General features: G+C 40.5%; 1 protein-coding gene across 7 annotated transcripts in view; it reads right to left on the bottom strand.

Annotated features, from left to right (window-relative positions):
- Positions 1–17,165, bottom strand: part of Xpnpep3 (X-prolyl aminopeptidase 3) — a 53,023-nt gene that overhangs the window by 8,590 nt on the left and 27,268 nt on the right. For all 7 annotated transcript variants that reach the window (XR_003483068.2, XM_035440780.1, XM_027404066.2 and 4 more), the window contains exons 5-7: positions 6,939–7,001; positions 5,953–6,066; positions 1,546–1,631 (exon numbers count right to left, since the gene is read on the bottom strand). Coding sequence is in view for 6 of the 7 variants with exons in the window: in XM_035440780.1 (XP_035296671.1) it covers positions 1,546–1,631; positions 5,953–6,066; positions 6,939–7,001 (263 nt within the window). In the remaining variant the exon portion in view is untranslated. The remainder of the gene's footprint in view (positions 1–1,545; positions 1,632–5,952; positions 6,067–6,938; positions 7,002–17,165) is intronic.

Genomic DNA, 17,165 nt, shown 5'->3' with positions numbered 1-17,165 from the left:
TTTTTGAGACAGGGTTTCTCTGTATAGAGTTGGCTGTCCTGGAAGTCACTCTGTAGACATGACTGTCCTTGTTTAACTGCTGAGCCATCTCTCCAGCCCCTGGCCTTTAACTCTTTATCATTCTGCTTCAGCCCCCTGAGTCCTGGCTTAAAAAAGCACAGTACCACATCTGCCTCATATTCACTGTTTCCCAACCATTTGGAGATTAAAAAAAGAGATTTTATTTATTTTAAGTTATGCATATACGTGTTCCTGGTTTGTGCAAGTGCACACAGTGCCCGATGAGGCCCTGGAGCTAGAGCTGCAAGCAGATGTGAGCTGCCCAACATGGGTCATTTGGAAGAGGAGCAAGAACTCTTCTCACCGAGGCATCTCTCCAGCTTTATCATTTGGAGACTCTAAAATATACTTGTCAGCGGAGAGTAATTAACAGTGGGAGCCGTTAATCCCAGTACTTGAGAGGCAGAGGTAGGAGGATCTCTGAGTTAGAGGCCAGTCTGGACTACAGAGCGAGTTCCAGAAGAGCTGGGGCTGCAGAAGGAAACACTGCTTCAAAAAGCCAGTGCGTGCGTGCGTGCGTGCGTGCGTGTGTGTTGATTTGATCTGAGGCTTGATATTTCATGATCTCTGTGAATACTTGTCCTATAAATCTGCTGTATGGGGCCATTCATTTCTCTTTCTCTTCAGTCTTTTCAGTTTTGCTTTGTGTACTTTGGAGCTGTTTTAGGAACCTATGCACTGTCATTATCATGAATGCTCCACTTTACTTCTGACCGCATTCTTATCCTGATGTCTGTTTGTATTAATGTCACTGTTTCAGTTTTATATACTAGATCTTATCCAAAAGATCAAAAAGCCATACCATTTTAATTTCCTTATGGTTGATGTTTTTGTGGAAATGTCTTTCTCCATCTTTTTATTTTCATGAGTTGCCAAATGGGTGCTGAGAATTGAACCTGGGTCCTTTGGAAGAACAGTCAGTGCTCCCAACCTCTGACCTCTCTCTCCAGCCCCGGTTCATAGCTATTTATAACTCCAGTTTCAGGAGATTCAAAGCCCTCTTCTTGTTTGTCGGTACCTCATCTATATGGTGCCCATACATGCAAGCAAAAACATCCATACACATAAAAAACAAACAAATAATATATACATAAGGTTTAAAGATTTGCCTATAGTGGATACTCTCTAAGGACCTTCAAATTATTCTTAATATTTTGTTGAGATTTTGTAATCATTATCTGTGGAGTGTTAACCCAATGAAGATATACTACTGCACCATGAATAAGACATTATAATCAGAAGGAAAAAAGCAATAAGGAAAACTACAAATGGAAACACCAAAACAAAGTACATGTGGTTCATATGTTAAGTCTTTCTATGTGCCTTACTATGCTACATAATGAACTAAACAGCCAAAACCAAAAACAGTAAAAAGCTTTGTAAAAACAGTTGACTTGACATGTAAGAGTCACTTATTCTAGATATATCCCTACACCAACTCAAATCCTAAGATGCCATGGGCAGGTAACTCTGAAGAATCCCTACCTGCCATTGACAGGCCATGTCCGGGTGATGTCACTCACATAGCAGGAAGATTCACAACCTCCATCAAGAAGCACCATTTCGCCATCCTGAACATAGAAAGGGGAAGGAGGTAGCAATCTAACAATCTCACAACTGCAAGTTGTTTTTTCTCCTCTCAGTGTCTCTGGGGGTGCTGGAGGGATGGGTTAGTGGATAAAGGCACTTGTGCTTGCAGAGGAGCTGGGTTTCGTTCCCTGCACTCACATGGTGGTTTACAACCACCCTTAAATCCAGTTCCAGGGGATCTGATGAACCTCGACTGATCTCCATGGGCCTATGCAGACAAAACACTCACACATACACAAATTAAGGTGGGGGAAGGTCTTTGGGGCCAGCAGGATGGTTCACTGAGTAAGGGTGCTTGCTGCATAAACCTGACAATCACCATCATCATAAACTACATATGTTAATCAACCTCCTTACTAAAACACAACTACTCTTAGCATCTTTTTCTTATGGTCTCTGTGTACAGCTCTGGCTGGTTTGGAATTTGCTATGTAGACAAGGTTGGTCATGAACTAACACAGATTCATTACTCTTAGCCTAATTTTAGCATTCCTCTTCTGCTGTCATAATGAAAGATTTTAGTTCACAGAGAGAAAAAGTTTCCCACAGGCCTTGGCCCATTACAAGGAAGTTGGCCCCAACCCCGGGCACATCCTATGGTTTAGACAGGGGCAATCGCCAAGACAACCCTCTTTGGGTCACACCTGGCTGGCCAACAGACAGTCAAGGACTTTTCAGGGTACTTTCTGTGGTTTTTTCTTTGTAGAAAAGCAGGTCACACCTGGGTGACCACTCTAACATGAGATCATACTTTGTAATCAATCACTTTGTGTCCCTTGCCTGTATGCTGATCTATGTTTTTTTTCCTATATAAAGAGCTTGCACCCCATGCTGGGTGTGCAGCTTTCCCGATATTGCTGACACCCGAATGCGCATTCGTTCAACAAACCCTCTTGCTTTTGCAGCTCTTGGATTGGTTTCTGAGTCTCGGGGGCTCCTCGGGATCCTGAGGCCCTTAGGGGTCTGGGGGTCTTTCAATAATACACACAGGAAAGAAGAAAAAGTTGAGGAGTGTATTTTTTCTGATCCACACATGTCCTTAAAGAAAGGGCATATCTTTGTCACATATAAATAAAATTTTATATTTGTCACATATAAATAAAATGGCACAAAAATGATGGTATTTAGTCAGGCAGTGGTGGCACATGCCTTTAATCCCAGTACTTGGGAGGCAGAGGCAGGTGGATCTCTGAGTTTGAGGTCAGTCTTGTCTACAGGGGACAGTAAGGGATACACAGTGAAACTTTGTCTGGGGGTGGAGGGTAGAACAAATGGCAACAGGATGGAATAAAGTACCTGCTAAAAACCAACTTGGTCCTGTATAAAACATTTTATAAAATGTTCATATTATATAAGAGATACTGGAAAGACTTTTGCTTAAACAAAAGACAACCCAAGGCTTGGTATGGTCATATACACCTTCAATCCTAGCAGTCAGGAGGCAGAGGCTGGGACATCTCTGAGTTCCAGCTAGCTGGTGCTAAATAGCAATACCCTATTTCAGAAACACTAGACCTGCCAATTAGTGGGCTAAGTTAATAGCACATAAGACATATACCAACAATGGTGGATATACTTAAACAATCACCTAGAACATGACAGAGGTGAGGCAAGGGGAAATATGAAACAAAGAATAGAATGAAAAGGTACAGGACACATTTATTTGAAGACCTTGAAGGAGTAAAGAATGAAAAGATAGGACCCATGAGAGACGATACTTTTAAGAGTTATATCTGAGATACTGCCGGGTGGTGGTGGCACACACCTTTAATCCTAGCGCTTGGGAGACAGAGACAGGTAGATCTCTTGTGAGTTTGAGGCCAGCATGGTCTACAGAGCAAGTGCCAGGACAGGCTTCAAAGCTACATAAAGAAACCCTGTCTCGAAAAACAAACAACAACAACAAAAAGAATTATATTTGAGATACAACAGATTAAAGATATAAATCTATATATGTGGGAAGCAGAAATAAATTAATTTACACAACACCAAATTGCTTTTTTTGAGAAAGGGTCTCCCTCTATGTAGCCCTGGCTGGCATAGCACTTACTATGAAGGAAGACCAGGCCGGCCTCAAAATCATACCAGAGATCTGCCTGTCTAGGATTAAAGGCACACCATACAAGTCCAGTTGGTATGTTTACTTCTTAAAGTAACTGTCCAGTTAGATTTCTTTTTTGAGAAAAGATATATTAAATATGATTATGAAGCAGATTTAGACATGACCATGACTTAAGTAAAAATAGACAAAATGGTAGAAAAATGTATAGTTATCTCAGGAAAGGAAATTTAATTGCTGTAATACCTTGGAAATGTTTGGTATTATCCAAGATGCAAATATTTGTATCTTTAAACCCAGAAATTCCACTATTACATATCCCCTGGATAAACTTGATATTTTTATATGCCAGGGCAAAGGCAATAATGCCCAAAGAACACTGTTTATAACACTGTAAATTTGGAAATAACTATGTCTATTATCACATTAAGAAAAAAATTTATAGTATTAAAATCACTTAAAAATAACAATTGTGGGGCTGGAGAGATGGTTCAGAGGTTAAGAGCACTGGCTGCTCTTCCAGAGGTCCTGAGTTCAATTCCCAGCAACCACATGGTGGCTCACAACCATCTATAATGAGATCTGGTGCCCTCTTCTGGCCTGCAGGCATACATGTAGGCAGAACACTGTATACATGATAAAACAGCTACAACAACTACAACAACAACAAAAAAACAATTGTGGGGCTGGAAAGATGGCTCAGGGGCTATGAGCACCAGCTGCTCTTCCAAAGGACCCAAATTCAATTCCCAGCACCCACATGGCAGCTTACAAATGTCTGGAACTCTAGTTCTAGGGATCCAATGCCCTCACACAGACATACATGCAGGCAAAGAAACAATGGACATAATAAATAAATAAATCTTAAAAAAAAAAAATTGTGGGGCTGGAGAGATGGCTCAGTGGTTAAGAGCACTAGCTGTTCTTCCAGAGGTCTTGAGTTCAATTCCCAGCAACCACATGATAGCTCACAACCATCCATAAGGAGATCTGGTGCCCTCTTCTGGCATATAGGCAAAACATACAAGCAGAACACTGTACATAATAAATCTTTTTTAAAAAAGCAGTTTAAAAGAAATTGTGAAAAAATACATTTAATTACAAAAATAAATAGACAAGCAACTCTATTTGTTTTCATTTTTTACAATAAATTCTGAGAATGGGATCTCTAATTAAATCTGAATGAAATGAAAAAACAAAACAAAAACCAATTGTGTTCTTGCTATATAGTTCAGTGGTTAGAGCACCCATGGTTCCCCAAGTCTGATCCCTAGCACTACAAACAATACAAAATTCCCCAAAATACTGCATATGCCTGGAGTCCCAGCTTCTCTCAGAAGGTTGACATAGCATGACAGCTTATGGCTAGGAGTTTGTAGACATCCCGGGCCACAGGGTTAGACTTATCTCTTAATTCTACCCCCAAAACTCTTATTACTTAAGTCACATGTTTATGAAACAAATGATATTTCTAAATAAAAAAATTAAAATGTAATGTTCTAATTTTCATGAGTTTCTGTTTAGCTTCGTGGGAAAGGTAGCTAGTCTTACAATGGAGTTCAAGTTCAGCCTTGGAGTTCAAGCTGGTGAGTATCATGTCACAAAGCCTCTAGGTTACTCCACTGTGACTTCTGACCAACCAACCAAAAAAGATAAAACAAAGACATGATTACTACCACAATAAACTCACGAAAAAAGGAGATACTGAACTAGTGGGCTAGTAAGCCCACAAAGGAAAGTTCCATTTCAGGGAGCTCCACAGGCATGCTTTACAGTCTACATTCTGGAGGTTGCCCGTTTGGCTCAGCGCTGCATCAGATCCTGCCTCAGACCCTGAGTGTGTCCTATGGCTTGCTAATGCGTAGCTATCACCTTTTTCATCCACAAGTGAGCATGATAGTAACTGTTCTTACCTAACAGGATGACTCTAAGGACTAATGAAATAATATCCGCAAACCATTTTAGAAATAATAAAGTGCTGCCAGGCGTTGGTGGCACATGCCTTTAATTCCAGCACTCGGGAGGCAGAGGCAGGCGGATCTCTGTGAGTTCAAAACCAGCCTGGTCTACAAGAGCTAGTTCCAGGACAGCCTCCAAAGCCACAGAGAAACCCTGTCTCGAACACCCCCCCCCAAAAAAAAAGTGCTTTTTGAATGATATTCCACTGGTGAGGGAAGAGCAGTGAATTTTCTATGGGAATGCTGGGCCTCTTGGGGAGCAGACTGCAGGGGCACTCTGATTACCTTGATGAGCTGGTTGTTCTTCACATAGTGCAAAGTGTTGGAGCGGTTACCGCCTGCAACCACAGGTGGGTAGGCTAGGATGTCTGCACCTCGAGCCCGGCACTCAAATTCAAACTGTGAAATACAACAAAGTTTGACTCTCATAATCTTCATGGAACTGTCCCAGCCCAGACTGTCTTTAGCCACCACAAAGGCACTTACTGTAAGTCATTACGGGAACACTGGTCACACCTAACCAAAGGTTTTATGTCATCAACTCAGCAATTTCTTTGACTCTTACCTGATGTACTATATTCTGGTCTATAAAATGCCCTCTGATATCAATCCTGTCATCCAGCTTTACCACATACTTGTATTTTTGATACAGGAGTGCATGCAGGCCAGATTGACCTCAAGCTTACTATATAGTTGAGGGTGACCCCGAGCTCCTGGACCACGAGTGTCCCTTTCCTCAGTGCTGTGATCTGACATGCACCAATACATCTGGCCTCACTCTTATTATTTCATCCCTGCAATTTAAGTCCGGAAGAAGACAAAATCTGTAAAGAAGGCTAAGTAAAAAACACATGCAAGGCTATTCTCATCAGCTAAACAATAAAATACAGCTTATATTTTTAACAATACCTTAAAACAGCTAATTTTAGCCTTGCAAATAGTTGCCAACCTAAATGGAAAAGGATGCTGGGAACTGCACATTCTGCCACCTTCAGTATACCCTGAAGTCACCCACCACCTAAGCGCTGCCTCAGACCTTCCTTCCTTTACACGTATCAGGGCTGGTCTCCTTTCACACTGTTTAATCTTTCTTCACTGGCTGTGCTCTGCACTTTTCTTCAGTGTGACACTGCACGCTGTAGATGCGTAAGTTAACAGTAAAATGAGAAGAATAAACTGTCACTACTCTCTCTGCCTGTCTGCAAGACAATGTATGTCATCTGTGAACCAGGGAAGCCCCAACATGACTTTTCTTGCTACATGAAGCTCACCTTTGCATAAAGAAAGGCTTCGTCTACTGGTGCTTTACTGGCAAACATGGTCTCTATGAAAGCCTGGAAAGAGAGGGAGGGGGAATGAACAGTCTCATTTTATCTATAAATCAAACATTCAAAATGTTGGGGTTCAAATAAAATGCACCTATCCCAGCCAGGGGTGGGGTGGGGGTACAAGCCTTTAATCTCAGCGCCCAGGAAGGGATCTCTGAGTTCCAGGACAGCCGGAGATGCATAGAGTTTTCTTAACCAGATGCTATGACTACACAGTATATTTCAGGAGGGAAAAGAAATATGGTTCTCTGGAATATTTGATTGATGATAGATAGTAGTAGGACACTCAATCTTCTCACTCAGAGTATACACTGTATGTTAGAGTCACAGCACCCTGGAGACTTGATATCTTCTCCAAAACTCATGATGAACCAGACAACAGTGCATGTCTTTAATATAAGCACCCAGGAGGCAGAGGCAGGGGCAGTCTCCATGAGCTAATTAAAAAAAACAACAACAACAACAACAACAAAAAATCCAAAAAGTAACAGACACAGGCACACATGTACATGCATATGCACACAATAAATATGTCTTTAAAAAAAGAAAAAAAGGGGACTGGAGAGATGACTTAGTGATTAAGAACAACAGCTGGTCTTCTGGAGGCCCTGTGTTCAATTCCCAGCAAATAGATACAACCGTTTGTAATGAGATCTGGTGCCGTCTTCTGGACTGCAGGGATACAAGCAGACAGAACACTGCATACATAATAGATGAGTAAATCCTTAAGAAAGGAGGGGGGAAGGGGAGAAAAACCTAATCTTCACCGGGGTGGTACTATGAAGGTCAGGGTTCTTGTGATGAATCACAAGGGCTGCCCCCTCAAGGATGGAATTAGCAGTGTTGAGAGGGTCATTCTGAGTTTCTTCAGCCATGTGAGGATTTCTAGAAAGTGCCGCCTATGGAGATCCAGGCCCTGCTGTCACTGATGGAGCTAACTACTCAGGTGCTCTGACAGAGGAAGCAGATGTGTCACTATGTACCCAGATGTGTCCGCAGTGCTATTGTGGGAAACTATAGACTGAATGGCCTAGTCTTTAGCAGGGTTTCCCATCGTCAGCATTCTTTTATTCTTTTTTAGTTTTTCAAGATAGAGTTTCTCTGTGTAGCTTTGGAGCCTGTCCTGGAACTAGTTTTGTAGACCAGGCTAGCGTGGAACTCACAAAGATCCACCTGCCTAGCACTGGGATTAAAGGCGTGTGTCACCACTGCCAGGCACTTTTTTTTTTTTTTTTTTTAAATTAGGGCTGGGAGAGATGGCTCAGTGGTTATGAGTACTGGGTGCTCTTCACAGGTCTTGGGTGTGATTCCCAGCACCCACGTGGCAGTTCACAAGCAACTATAACTCCAGACCCAGATCTGATGTGCTCTTCTGGCCTCTGTGTGCACCAAGCACGCCTGTGGTACACACACACACATGCAGGCAAAACCCATAAAATAAAAAAATCTAATAAAATGGTATTTTTTTTTTAATCAGGAGTGCATGTGTGTATGTGTGTGAAGGTAATTAGGTGTTATAGCATGCATGTAGAAGTCACAGGACAATTTTCAGGAGTCAGTTATTTCCCTCTGCCATGTGCATCCCAGGGATCAAACTCATGTTTGATCAATTTGACCTAGGTAATACTTTGTTGTGGGGAGTTGTCTAATTCAACATAGGATGTCAATAGCATCCTGCATGTTCAAACACCAGAAACTGCTTATGCCAACTACAAATGGGGAAAAAAATACTCCCCCACTGAAAACTACTGGCCTGGAATATTGATTTTCTCTATGTGTATATCTATTTTTATAAGCATATAAGTTTACAATTCACTACCATAACTAGTTTTATAAAATTTATGGTGCAGGTGACTAACCCAGGGCCCCACAAGCAACAGGAAAGTGCTCTACTACTGAGCTACACTCTTAGGGTTCCAGAAAATATTTTGATTAGCTTATACAGATAATGGGGGATGTCCTGTATGCTGTGAATACATGTTTCTCTTGCTAGTTGATGAGTAAATGCTGACTGGCTAGTAGCAGGAAGTATTGGCAGGGCTACTGGACTAGGAGAGTTCTGGGAAGAGGAAGGTGGAGAGGAGCCACCAGAGAGATGCCATGTAGCTACTGGGAAGATAGGACACCAGGCATTCTCTGGTAAGATAAGACAATGTAGAAATACATAGATTAATAGTTTTGGGTTAATAATTAAGAGAGAGCTAGCCAGTAAGAAGCCTAAGCCATCAGCCAAACAGTTTATAATTAATATAAGCACTGTGTGTTTATTTGTGACTGAAATGTGGAGGGACCAGGCTAAACAGAAAACTCTGTCCACATGCAGACATTTAAAACATGACATGAGGGCTGGAGAGATGGCTCAGCAGTTAAGAGCACTGCTCTTTTAAAGGTCCCAAGTTCAATTCCTAGCAACCACATGGTGACTCTCAACCATCTGTAATGAGATCTGGTGCCCTCCTCTGGCTTGCATTGATACATGTAGGCAGAAAGTTATATATATAATAAATAAATCTTAAAAAAAAAACAACCTCAAAAATGACATAATAGGCTAAATTCAGAACTAAAAATAAGCACTGAGGTGTGAAAAGGAGTTTTTTTTTAATACTAATTTTAAACCACAAAGACTGTCATGATGACTATGGCTACTTATTAAGTGAGCAACAAATTTATCTTAGTTTCCTAGCAGCAAATGTGAAAAGAGAAATTACAAGACAAAAAGGAAAACTACAAAACTATCTTTTTGGTTGTTTTGAGACAGGGTTTCTATGTATCCCTGACTGTCCAAGAACTCACTCTGCAGGCCAAGCTGCATCCGATGTGCTGGGATTAAAGGTGTGCTACCAACACCTGGCTAACTACAAGACTTCTAATGTCTGGTAGTCATTCTTGTGTGTGCCTGTGCATTTATGAGAATATGTGCATGCAATGGCATCGGAATGGCTTTTCATCTTGAGACAAGGTCTTTGTAGTTTTTCTCACAGGCTAACTACCTATAAGTTTCCATAGCAGAATCTTTAGTCCCTGTCTCTCATCTTCTTGAAAGAGTGCTAGAATTACAGATACTTGCATTACCCAACCAACTTTAGTGTGGGTTCTGGGGATTTGAATTCAGGTCCTCATGCTTGTGTGGCAAGTGCCATTTCTGCAACTCTGATTTTATTTTAAGGCAGGACATCATGTAGACAAGGCTAGCCTTAAATTAGCTATATTAATGAGGTTGAATTCCTGATCTTTGTCCTGCTGCTCACAGAATGCTGGTTTAATAACATATACATAGGATTTCTTTAAAGATTTATTATGTATATAGTGTTCTGTCTGCATGTATGCCTCTGTGCCAGAAGAGGGCACAAGATCTTATTACAGATGGTTGTGAGTCATCATGCTGGGAACTCAGGACCTCTGGAAAAGCAGCCAGTGCTCTTACCCACTGAGCCATCTCTCCAGCCCAGACATGGGATTACTGATCTATGTCAGAGCTTGACTGTTTCCAGAGCTGAATAGTGCACAACACACACACAACACACTCTGGTTATTCATTTGCCACTGATGGACACTGGGTTGTTTTGAGATACTCTGTAGCCCAAAGTATGCTTGGAATTTAACACACACATACAGACACACACACACACTGAAACAAATAAATGAACAAAAGAAATTGACTTGTAGACTGGAGAGAGACAGCTTAGGAATGAAGAGCATTTGCTGCTATTGCAGAGGACCTGAGTTGCTTTGCAGCACCCATGCTGAATGACTCACACCTATAATCCTAGATCCTGGAAATCCATGCCCTATTCTATCTCTTCAGGTATATGCATATGTCTCTTACACACACACACACACACACACACACACATACACACACACACACCACATTCTTTCACTCTCTCATTTATTTATTAGTCAGGGTCTCAATATGCATCTCTGCTTAGTCTGTTAGTCACTATGGAGAGTAGAATGGCCTCAAACTTGCAGAGATTCTCCTGTCTCTGCCTCCTGAATGCTAATGCCTATACCACCATGCTCAGCACCTGGGGGGAAAAGGAGAAGAAGGAAGAGAGGAAGGAGAGTGAGGAGGAGGAGGAGGAGGAGGAGGAGGAGGGGGAGAAGGGGGAAAAGGAAGAGGAAGAGGAGGCTGTAGAGATGGCTCAGTAGTCAAAGAGCATTTTTTTCTCGCATGACCCAGGCTTGGTTCCTAGCTCTCCATGGTGGCTCACAACCACCCCTAACTCCAGTTCTAGAGGTTCCAGTATCCTCTTCTGACCTCTGTGGGCAACAGGCATGCACATAGTAAACATATATACACACATGCAAAATACTCATAAAATAAAACAAACTTAAAAACATTGACTTGTAATTTATGAATTTTGAGGGTTTTTTTAAATTAATTTTATTTTATGTGTATGTATGTTTTGCCAGCAGGTATGTCTATATATCACATGGATGCAGTGTCCATGGAAGTCAGGAAAGATGGTTGAATCCCTGGGAACTGGAGTTACAGATGGCTGTGAGCTAACTGAACCTAGGTCCTCTGGAAGGACAGCCAGTGCTAACTGCTGAGCTGTCTCCCATGCCCTAAATTCTGAGGGCTTTTAAAAAATATATTTTAGATACTAGATCTTTATCAAACAAGAATCTGTAAACTTGTTCTTCCATTATGTGTTTACTTTCTGAATAGTATATGTGTATAAAATTTAAAATATTTTAAAGCTTCTTTTTTTGAGATCTATTTATGTGTATGGGTGTTTTGCCAGCTTTTCTGTCTGTGTACCACATGAGTGCTGTGTCACCAGAGGCCAGAACAGGGTCCAATCCCCTTAGATGTGGTGTTACAAACAGTTGAGAGCCACCACATGAGTGCAGGGAATCAAACCTGAGTCTTCTTGAAGAGCAGTCTGTCCTCCTGACCTCTAAGCCATCTTCTCCAGTCCCAAACGTTTTAAATTTTGATGAAGTCCAAGTTTTCTCTTTTGTTGCTTGAACTTTAGGAATAATTAACTCTACTGGTAACTTAAGGGCCATACAGACTAACTCATATTCTCTACTAAAAGTTTCAGCCAGGCAGTGGTGGCACTCATCTTTAATCTCAGGGAGGCAAAGGCAGGTGGATCTCTGTGATTTCGAGGCTAGCCTGGCCTACAGAGAAAGTTCCAGGATACCAAGAGATACACAGAGAATCCCTGTCTCAGGGACCCAAAAAAAAAAAAAAAAAAAAAAAAATTAAACCAGACCATGATTGGTTTGAAGAAGTATACACATTGAAATCAGTAGAATATGAGAATATGGAAACCTTACAGAGCTGGAAAATGGATTGGAAGGAAAATGAAAATTCATAACAGGTCTGTTAAATGTTCAGGGCATGCAGTTACCACTTTCAGCAATGGCTCAAATTAAGCTAAGGATTCCTGTAGATGAGCTTCTTTCTTTGTTCAACAGGTGGAGCTCTAACCAAAAGAACTTGGGCCACGATAATACAAATTAAATTATTCAAGTGGTAAAATGGTATTACTGGAGGGTGAGATCATGGAATGAAGAGTTGCTAGTAAGTGAAGGAAATGAGCTGTTTTCTAGATTACCATAAAATACTCTGATAAACCTCCATAAAAAATGTCTGCTGGGAGTTTTAGTTTGATAGGAGTGACTTTTTTTCTTTCTCACTCTTTAGACAAGATCTCACAAAGTATTTCTTGCTGGCCTGGAACTCGGTATGTTGATGAGGCTGGCCTTGTACTCACAGACATCTGCTTTGGCCTCTCTGGGATTAGAGATGTGTACCAACATGTTCACATTGAGTGAGATCTCTTGCTTTAAACAGTAATGGGTACCTTAAATATCAGCACTTGGGAAGCAGAGGCAAAGACCCCCCCCCCCAAAAAAAGGCTGATCAGGCTAAGCATGTGCTCACCCTTATTCACAGAGAAGTGCCTAATTTATCAAAGTTGATAGAGAGCATTCTACCGTGCATACCCACAGACAAAGCAGGAATTGTGTTGTATAGCTTTAAGGCCAGCATTTGGGTGTCTGGGTAGGACTTTGAGTTTAGAGTTAGCCTGGTCTGTATATCGAAACTCTATCTCAAAAAACAAACATGAAAAACCAAAACCAAAACCAAAACAAAAACAAAAAAACAAAACAAAAAAAATCCCCAAAAAACCCAAGCATGAAAGAAAATGGCCATCCCTTCTAATGCCTTGAAATTGGTGATAACATGCCCCTCCTTGGTCATAATTTTCAGTATATAAATTTGTACTGAAGATGCAGGAACGCTACTAATGCCTGTAGGACATTAGCCCACCTCTCATTTAGGGGATAACTGAAAAGGTACCTCCAGTAGACAACTATGAGTCATTTGTGGACCCTCAGAAAGATGTAAAAAAAGGTTAAGATCTCTACCAGCCAGGCATGGTGGTACATATCTGCAGTCCTACTACTTGGAAGGCTTGAGGTTTGTACATGCTTCTTATCCTTTCACAAATAAACAAAAATTTTGTTACTGATTTCCTAGATAATAAAGTGGTAGTAAATTCAATACTTTACAAAAGAAACAAAACCAAGAGAAAAGATATACAAAAAATTAGGTTAGTTCCTTACCATACACAAAAATGTACTTAAAATCTATGACCAACTTAAACATATTAGCTAAAACTACAAAATTCTAAGAAGTGCTTATTAACAGTGATTTGACCAGTGATTTTCTTTCCCCTGATATGACACCAAAAGTCCAGGTAACAACAAAAAGACCAACTGGACTTCATAAAAATTTAAAAAAAAATAACTGTATCAAAGGGTACTTATTGTCAGACAGGTAAGACAGCCCAGTAAAGTGCTTGCCATGAAGCCAGACAACCTGAGTTCAATCTGATATGACATTAGTGTATAGAGTATTTAAGGTCATGTGTAGCTCAACAACAATAAAAATAATCCAATCACTGAGAAAACAGTCTGGCAATTTTGGGAAAGGAAATTAATGTTGGTTCACACCTGTAATCCCAGACCATGGGAAGCTGAGGCAAGAGGATCATTATAAGCTCAAGGCTATCATGAGCTACAGAGTGAAACCCTACCACAAAAACAATATTAATCATAGAATCATTATATTACCTAGCAATTCTACTTTTGACTGAATAAGCAATCATGTTTGTATCAGCATTATTCACAATAGCCAACATATGGAAATTTATGTGTCCATCAACAAATAGATGGATACATAAAACATGATACATACATACACATATACACACAATGGGATACTACTTAGCTATAAAAAGCAAATTCTGATGTGCTGAAAACATTATGCTAGCTAGTGTGAAATGAACTACTCATGCAAGGCAAATATTTCATGATTCTACTTATAAGTAGCAGCTGTAATAGACAAATTGATAGAGACAGAATGTGAAGTGGAAGTTGAAAGAGGAAAGAAAGGGGAAGTTGCCTTGAGGTGCAGAAGTAAGTCTGGGTGATGATTTCATACCATTGAACTGTACACTTAAAATGCTTAAGTATCTGATTTGTCACAATAAAAAAAAAGCAAATGCAGTTGGAGATGTAGCTTAGTGGTAGGACACATGCTCAGTATTTATAGGACCTTGGGTTTAATCCCATGCAACACACACACACACACACACACACACACACACACACACACAGAAACAATAAGGAAAATAATTACAGTTCTAAAGCAATCCAGCTCCCTCCACCTTTTTAAACATATTCTCTAATTCAGCATTTATACAGTTAACAGTTGATACAAAACATAAAACATGACTTTTATAGGAAGTACAGGATGTCATCTGCCTGTCATCAAGCTTTTCAGGTTACAAAAATCCCAAGGCAGGCTGGGTGTTGGTGGCCCACGCCTTTAATCCCAGCACTTGGGAGGCAGAGGCAGGCAGATCACTGTGAGTTTGAGGCCAGCCTGGTCTCCAGAGTGAGTGCCAGGATAGGCTCCAAAGCTACACAGAGAAACCCTTGAAAAACAAAACCCTTGTCTTGAAAAACAAAACAAAAACAAACAAACAAAAAAACATGTTGGAAGCAAAAATCCCAAGGCAGATACACATACACTCAATATTATCTGAACTCAAAGGAATTTACAATGAGAAAGACTCAAGGGTGTCTATCCCTGGTTCTGAGTATTAATGTGGAAATGGAAGAAGAAACTTTGAAGGCCAGGTCTTTTTGACTCAAATTCTGGTAAGGAACTCAAGACCTCTTACAAATATGTGAGTGAAAAACCCTGAGGTAGAGAACAAGCTCTTTTCTGTCTATAAGACACAGGAGCAGAGTCCTATCCTGGCCTGCTAATGAGTCTTAGGAAGGACAAACTAACTCAGAGCTGTAAAGATACTGCTGTGATAGGAATAAAAATTAAAATTGGGTTAAGCAAATGGTGGTATATCCCTTTTGTGGATATGTGGCTGATAAGCATGTAACACTGGAATGGAAATCCACTGCACTATAAAAAAAAAAAAAAAAAAGATGTATAACCTCAGACTCTCCCTTCTTCCATTACTCACTGGAATTAACTAGGCCAACCCAAACAGTAAGTATGAAAAATATGAAAATACATTTTAATCAGTAACAGTTTATGAAGAAGAAAAGAAGGAGTAGGGAAGGAACAAAAGAGGGAGGGAGGAAGGAAGGAAGGAAAGAGGAAGGGCCCCTTGATGTAGGGAACTGTTCTTTAGAAACCTCTATAGCAGTGTGGAGGGCTGCTGAAACTCACAAAAGAAATTCTCTGTCAAGAGAATCTAGGAGATTGGAACCAACAAATCCATGGCTCATCTGATCTCTTGACATGGCAACCAAGGCCTATGATAACAGTGAAGAACAGATATCAGCAATTTAATGTTTAGTGACATCTCACACTGGGAGCCACCAAAGTGTTGATAAAAATTGTCCTCGTGGACAACAGCAGAATCCTATTTTTTCTGTAAGAAAACAATCTGTACAATGATAGAAGTGGAGCAGCATGATGATAATACTAGAATGTTTACTTCAGTGGAGAACTCTGGGTTAGAAACAGATGATATATCTGATTGTAGTAATCCATTTCACTATGCATATTTCCACCAGAATCAAAGTTACTGGATTCAATTACCACTGCTCCCCACCCCCAGAAAAAAACATGGTTTCTCTGTGTAAGTCTGGCTGTCTGAGAACTCAGTCTGTAGACCAGGCTGGCCTCAAACTCAGAGATCCACCTGCCTCTGCCTCCTGAGTGCTAAGATTAAAGGCGTTCGCCACCACCACCCAGCACTCCATTCAATTCTAACTAAGGACCAGTGAGATGCCACTGGGTAAAGGTGCTTGAAATGCAATCTTTGAATCCATATAAAGGTGAAGGGAGAGAAGCAATGCCATAAACTGTCCTTTGATTTCCCCATAAGCATATTACAGCATGTACACATAACAATAAAAAAGATAATTAAGGGTCTCATTTATGATTGATTGCCTGATAGTAACTATCACAAAAGATTATCAGAACTACAACCTTTCAAAAGGGCACTGTAACCTTATACAAAAAATACTTGTGCAAAACTTGTCTATTTAAGCTTAGATTCACACCAACTCCTTGTTAGTTGTTATTATTATTATTATTATTATTATTATTATTATTATTATTATTTTTGGTTTTTCAAGACAGGGTTTCTCTGCAGCTTTGGAGACTGTCCTGGAAAGCTCTTGTAGACCAGGCTGGTCTCGAACTCACAGAGATCCGCCTGCCTCTGCCTCCCGAGAGCTGGGATTAAAGGTGTGCACCCCCCCTCCCCCCGGGCCCTTGTTAGTCATTCTTGTAGACAAGGATTATTGCTTCAAAATATTACACAACCTTCACTTTTGCCTTTAAAATTTTTCCCTTGCCATACATAACCTTTGGTGTTGTGGAATATTATTTTAAGTACGTAAAGATGTGTTACATTTGTTTATGTTGTGGAATATTGCTTTAACTAGGTAGCCCAAAAGAAAGCCTGTTGTTACACTTTGGATACACTCACATACCACACATCCCTGTTACGTACTGTTCTCAAATAACTAATGCTACTCTTTGTAGATTGACAAATATGTCATCAACCATCTGTACAGGTTAAATGTAGACAATAAAGGCTAGTGAGAGGACTCAGTGGGTGAAGTTGCTTGCCACTAAGCCTATGGACCCGAGTTAGTGCCACA

Source organism: Cricetulus griseus, chromosome 2 (assembly GCF_003668045.3).
Source record: "Cricetulus griseus strain 17A/GY chromosome 2, alternate assembly CriGri-PICRH-1.0, whole genome shotgun sequence".
NCBI lineage: Eukaryota > Metazoa > Chordata > Mammalia > Rodentia > Cricetidae > Cricetulus > Cricetulus griseus.
This window is presented reverse-complemented; position numbering and strand designations above follow the sequence as displayed.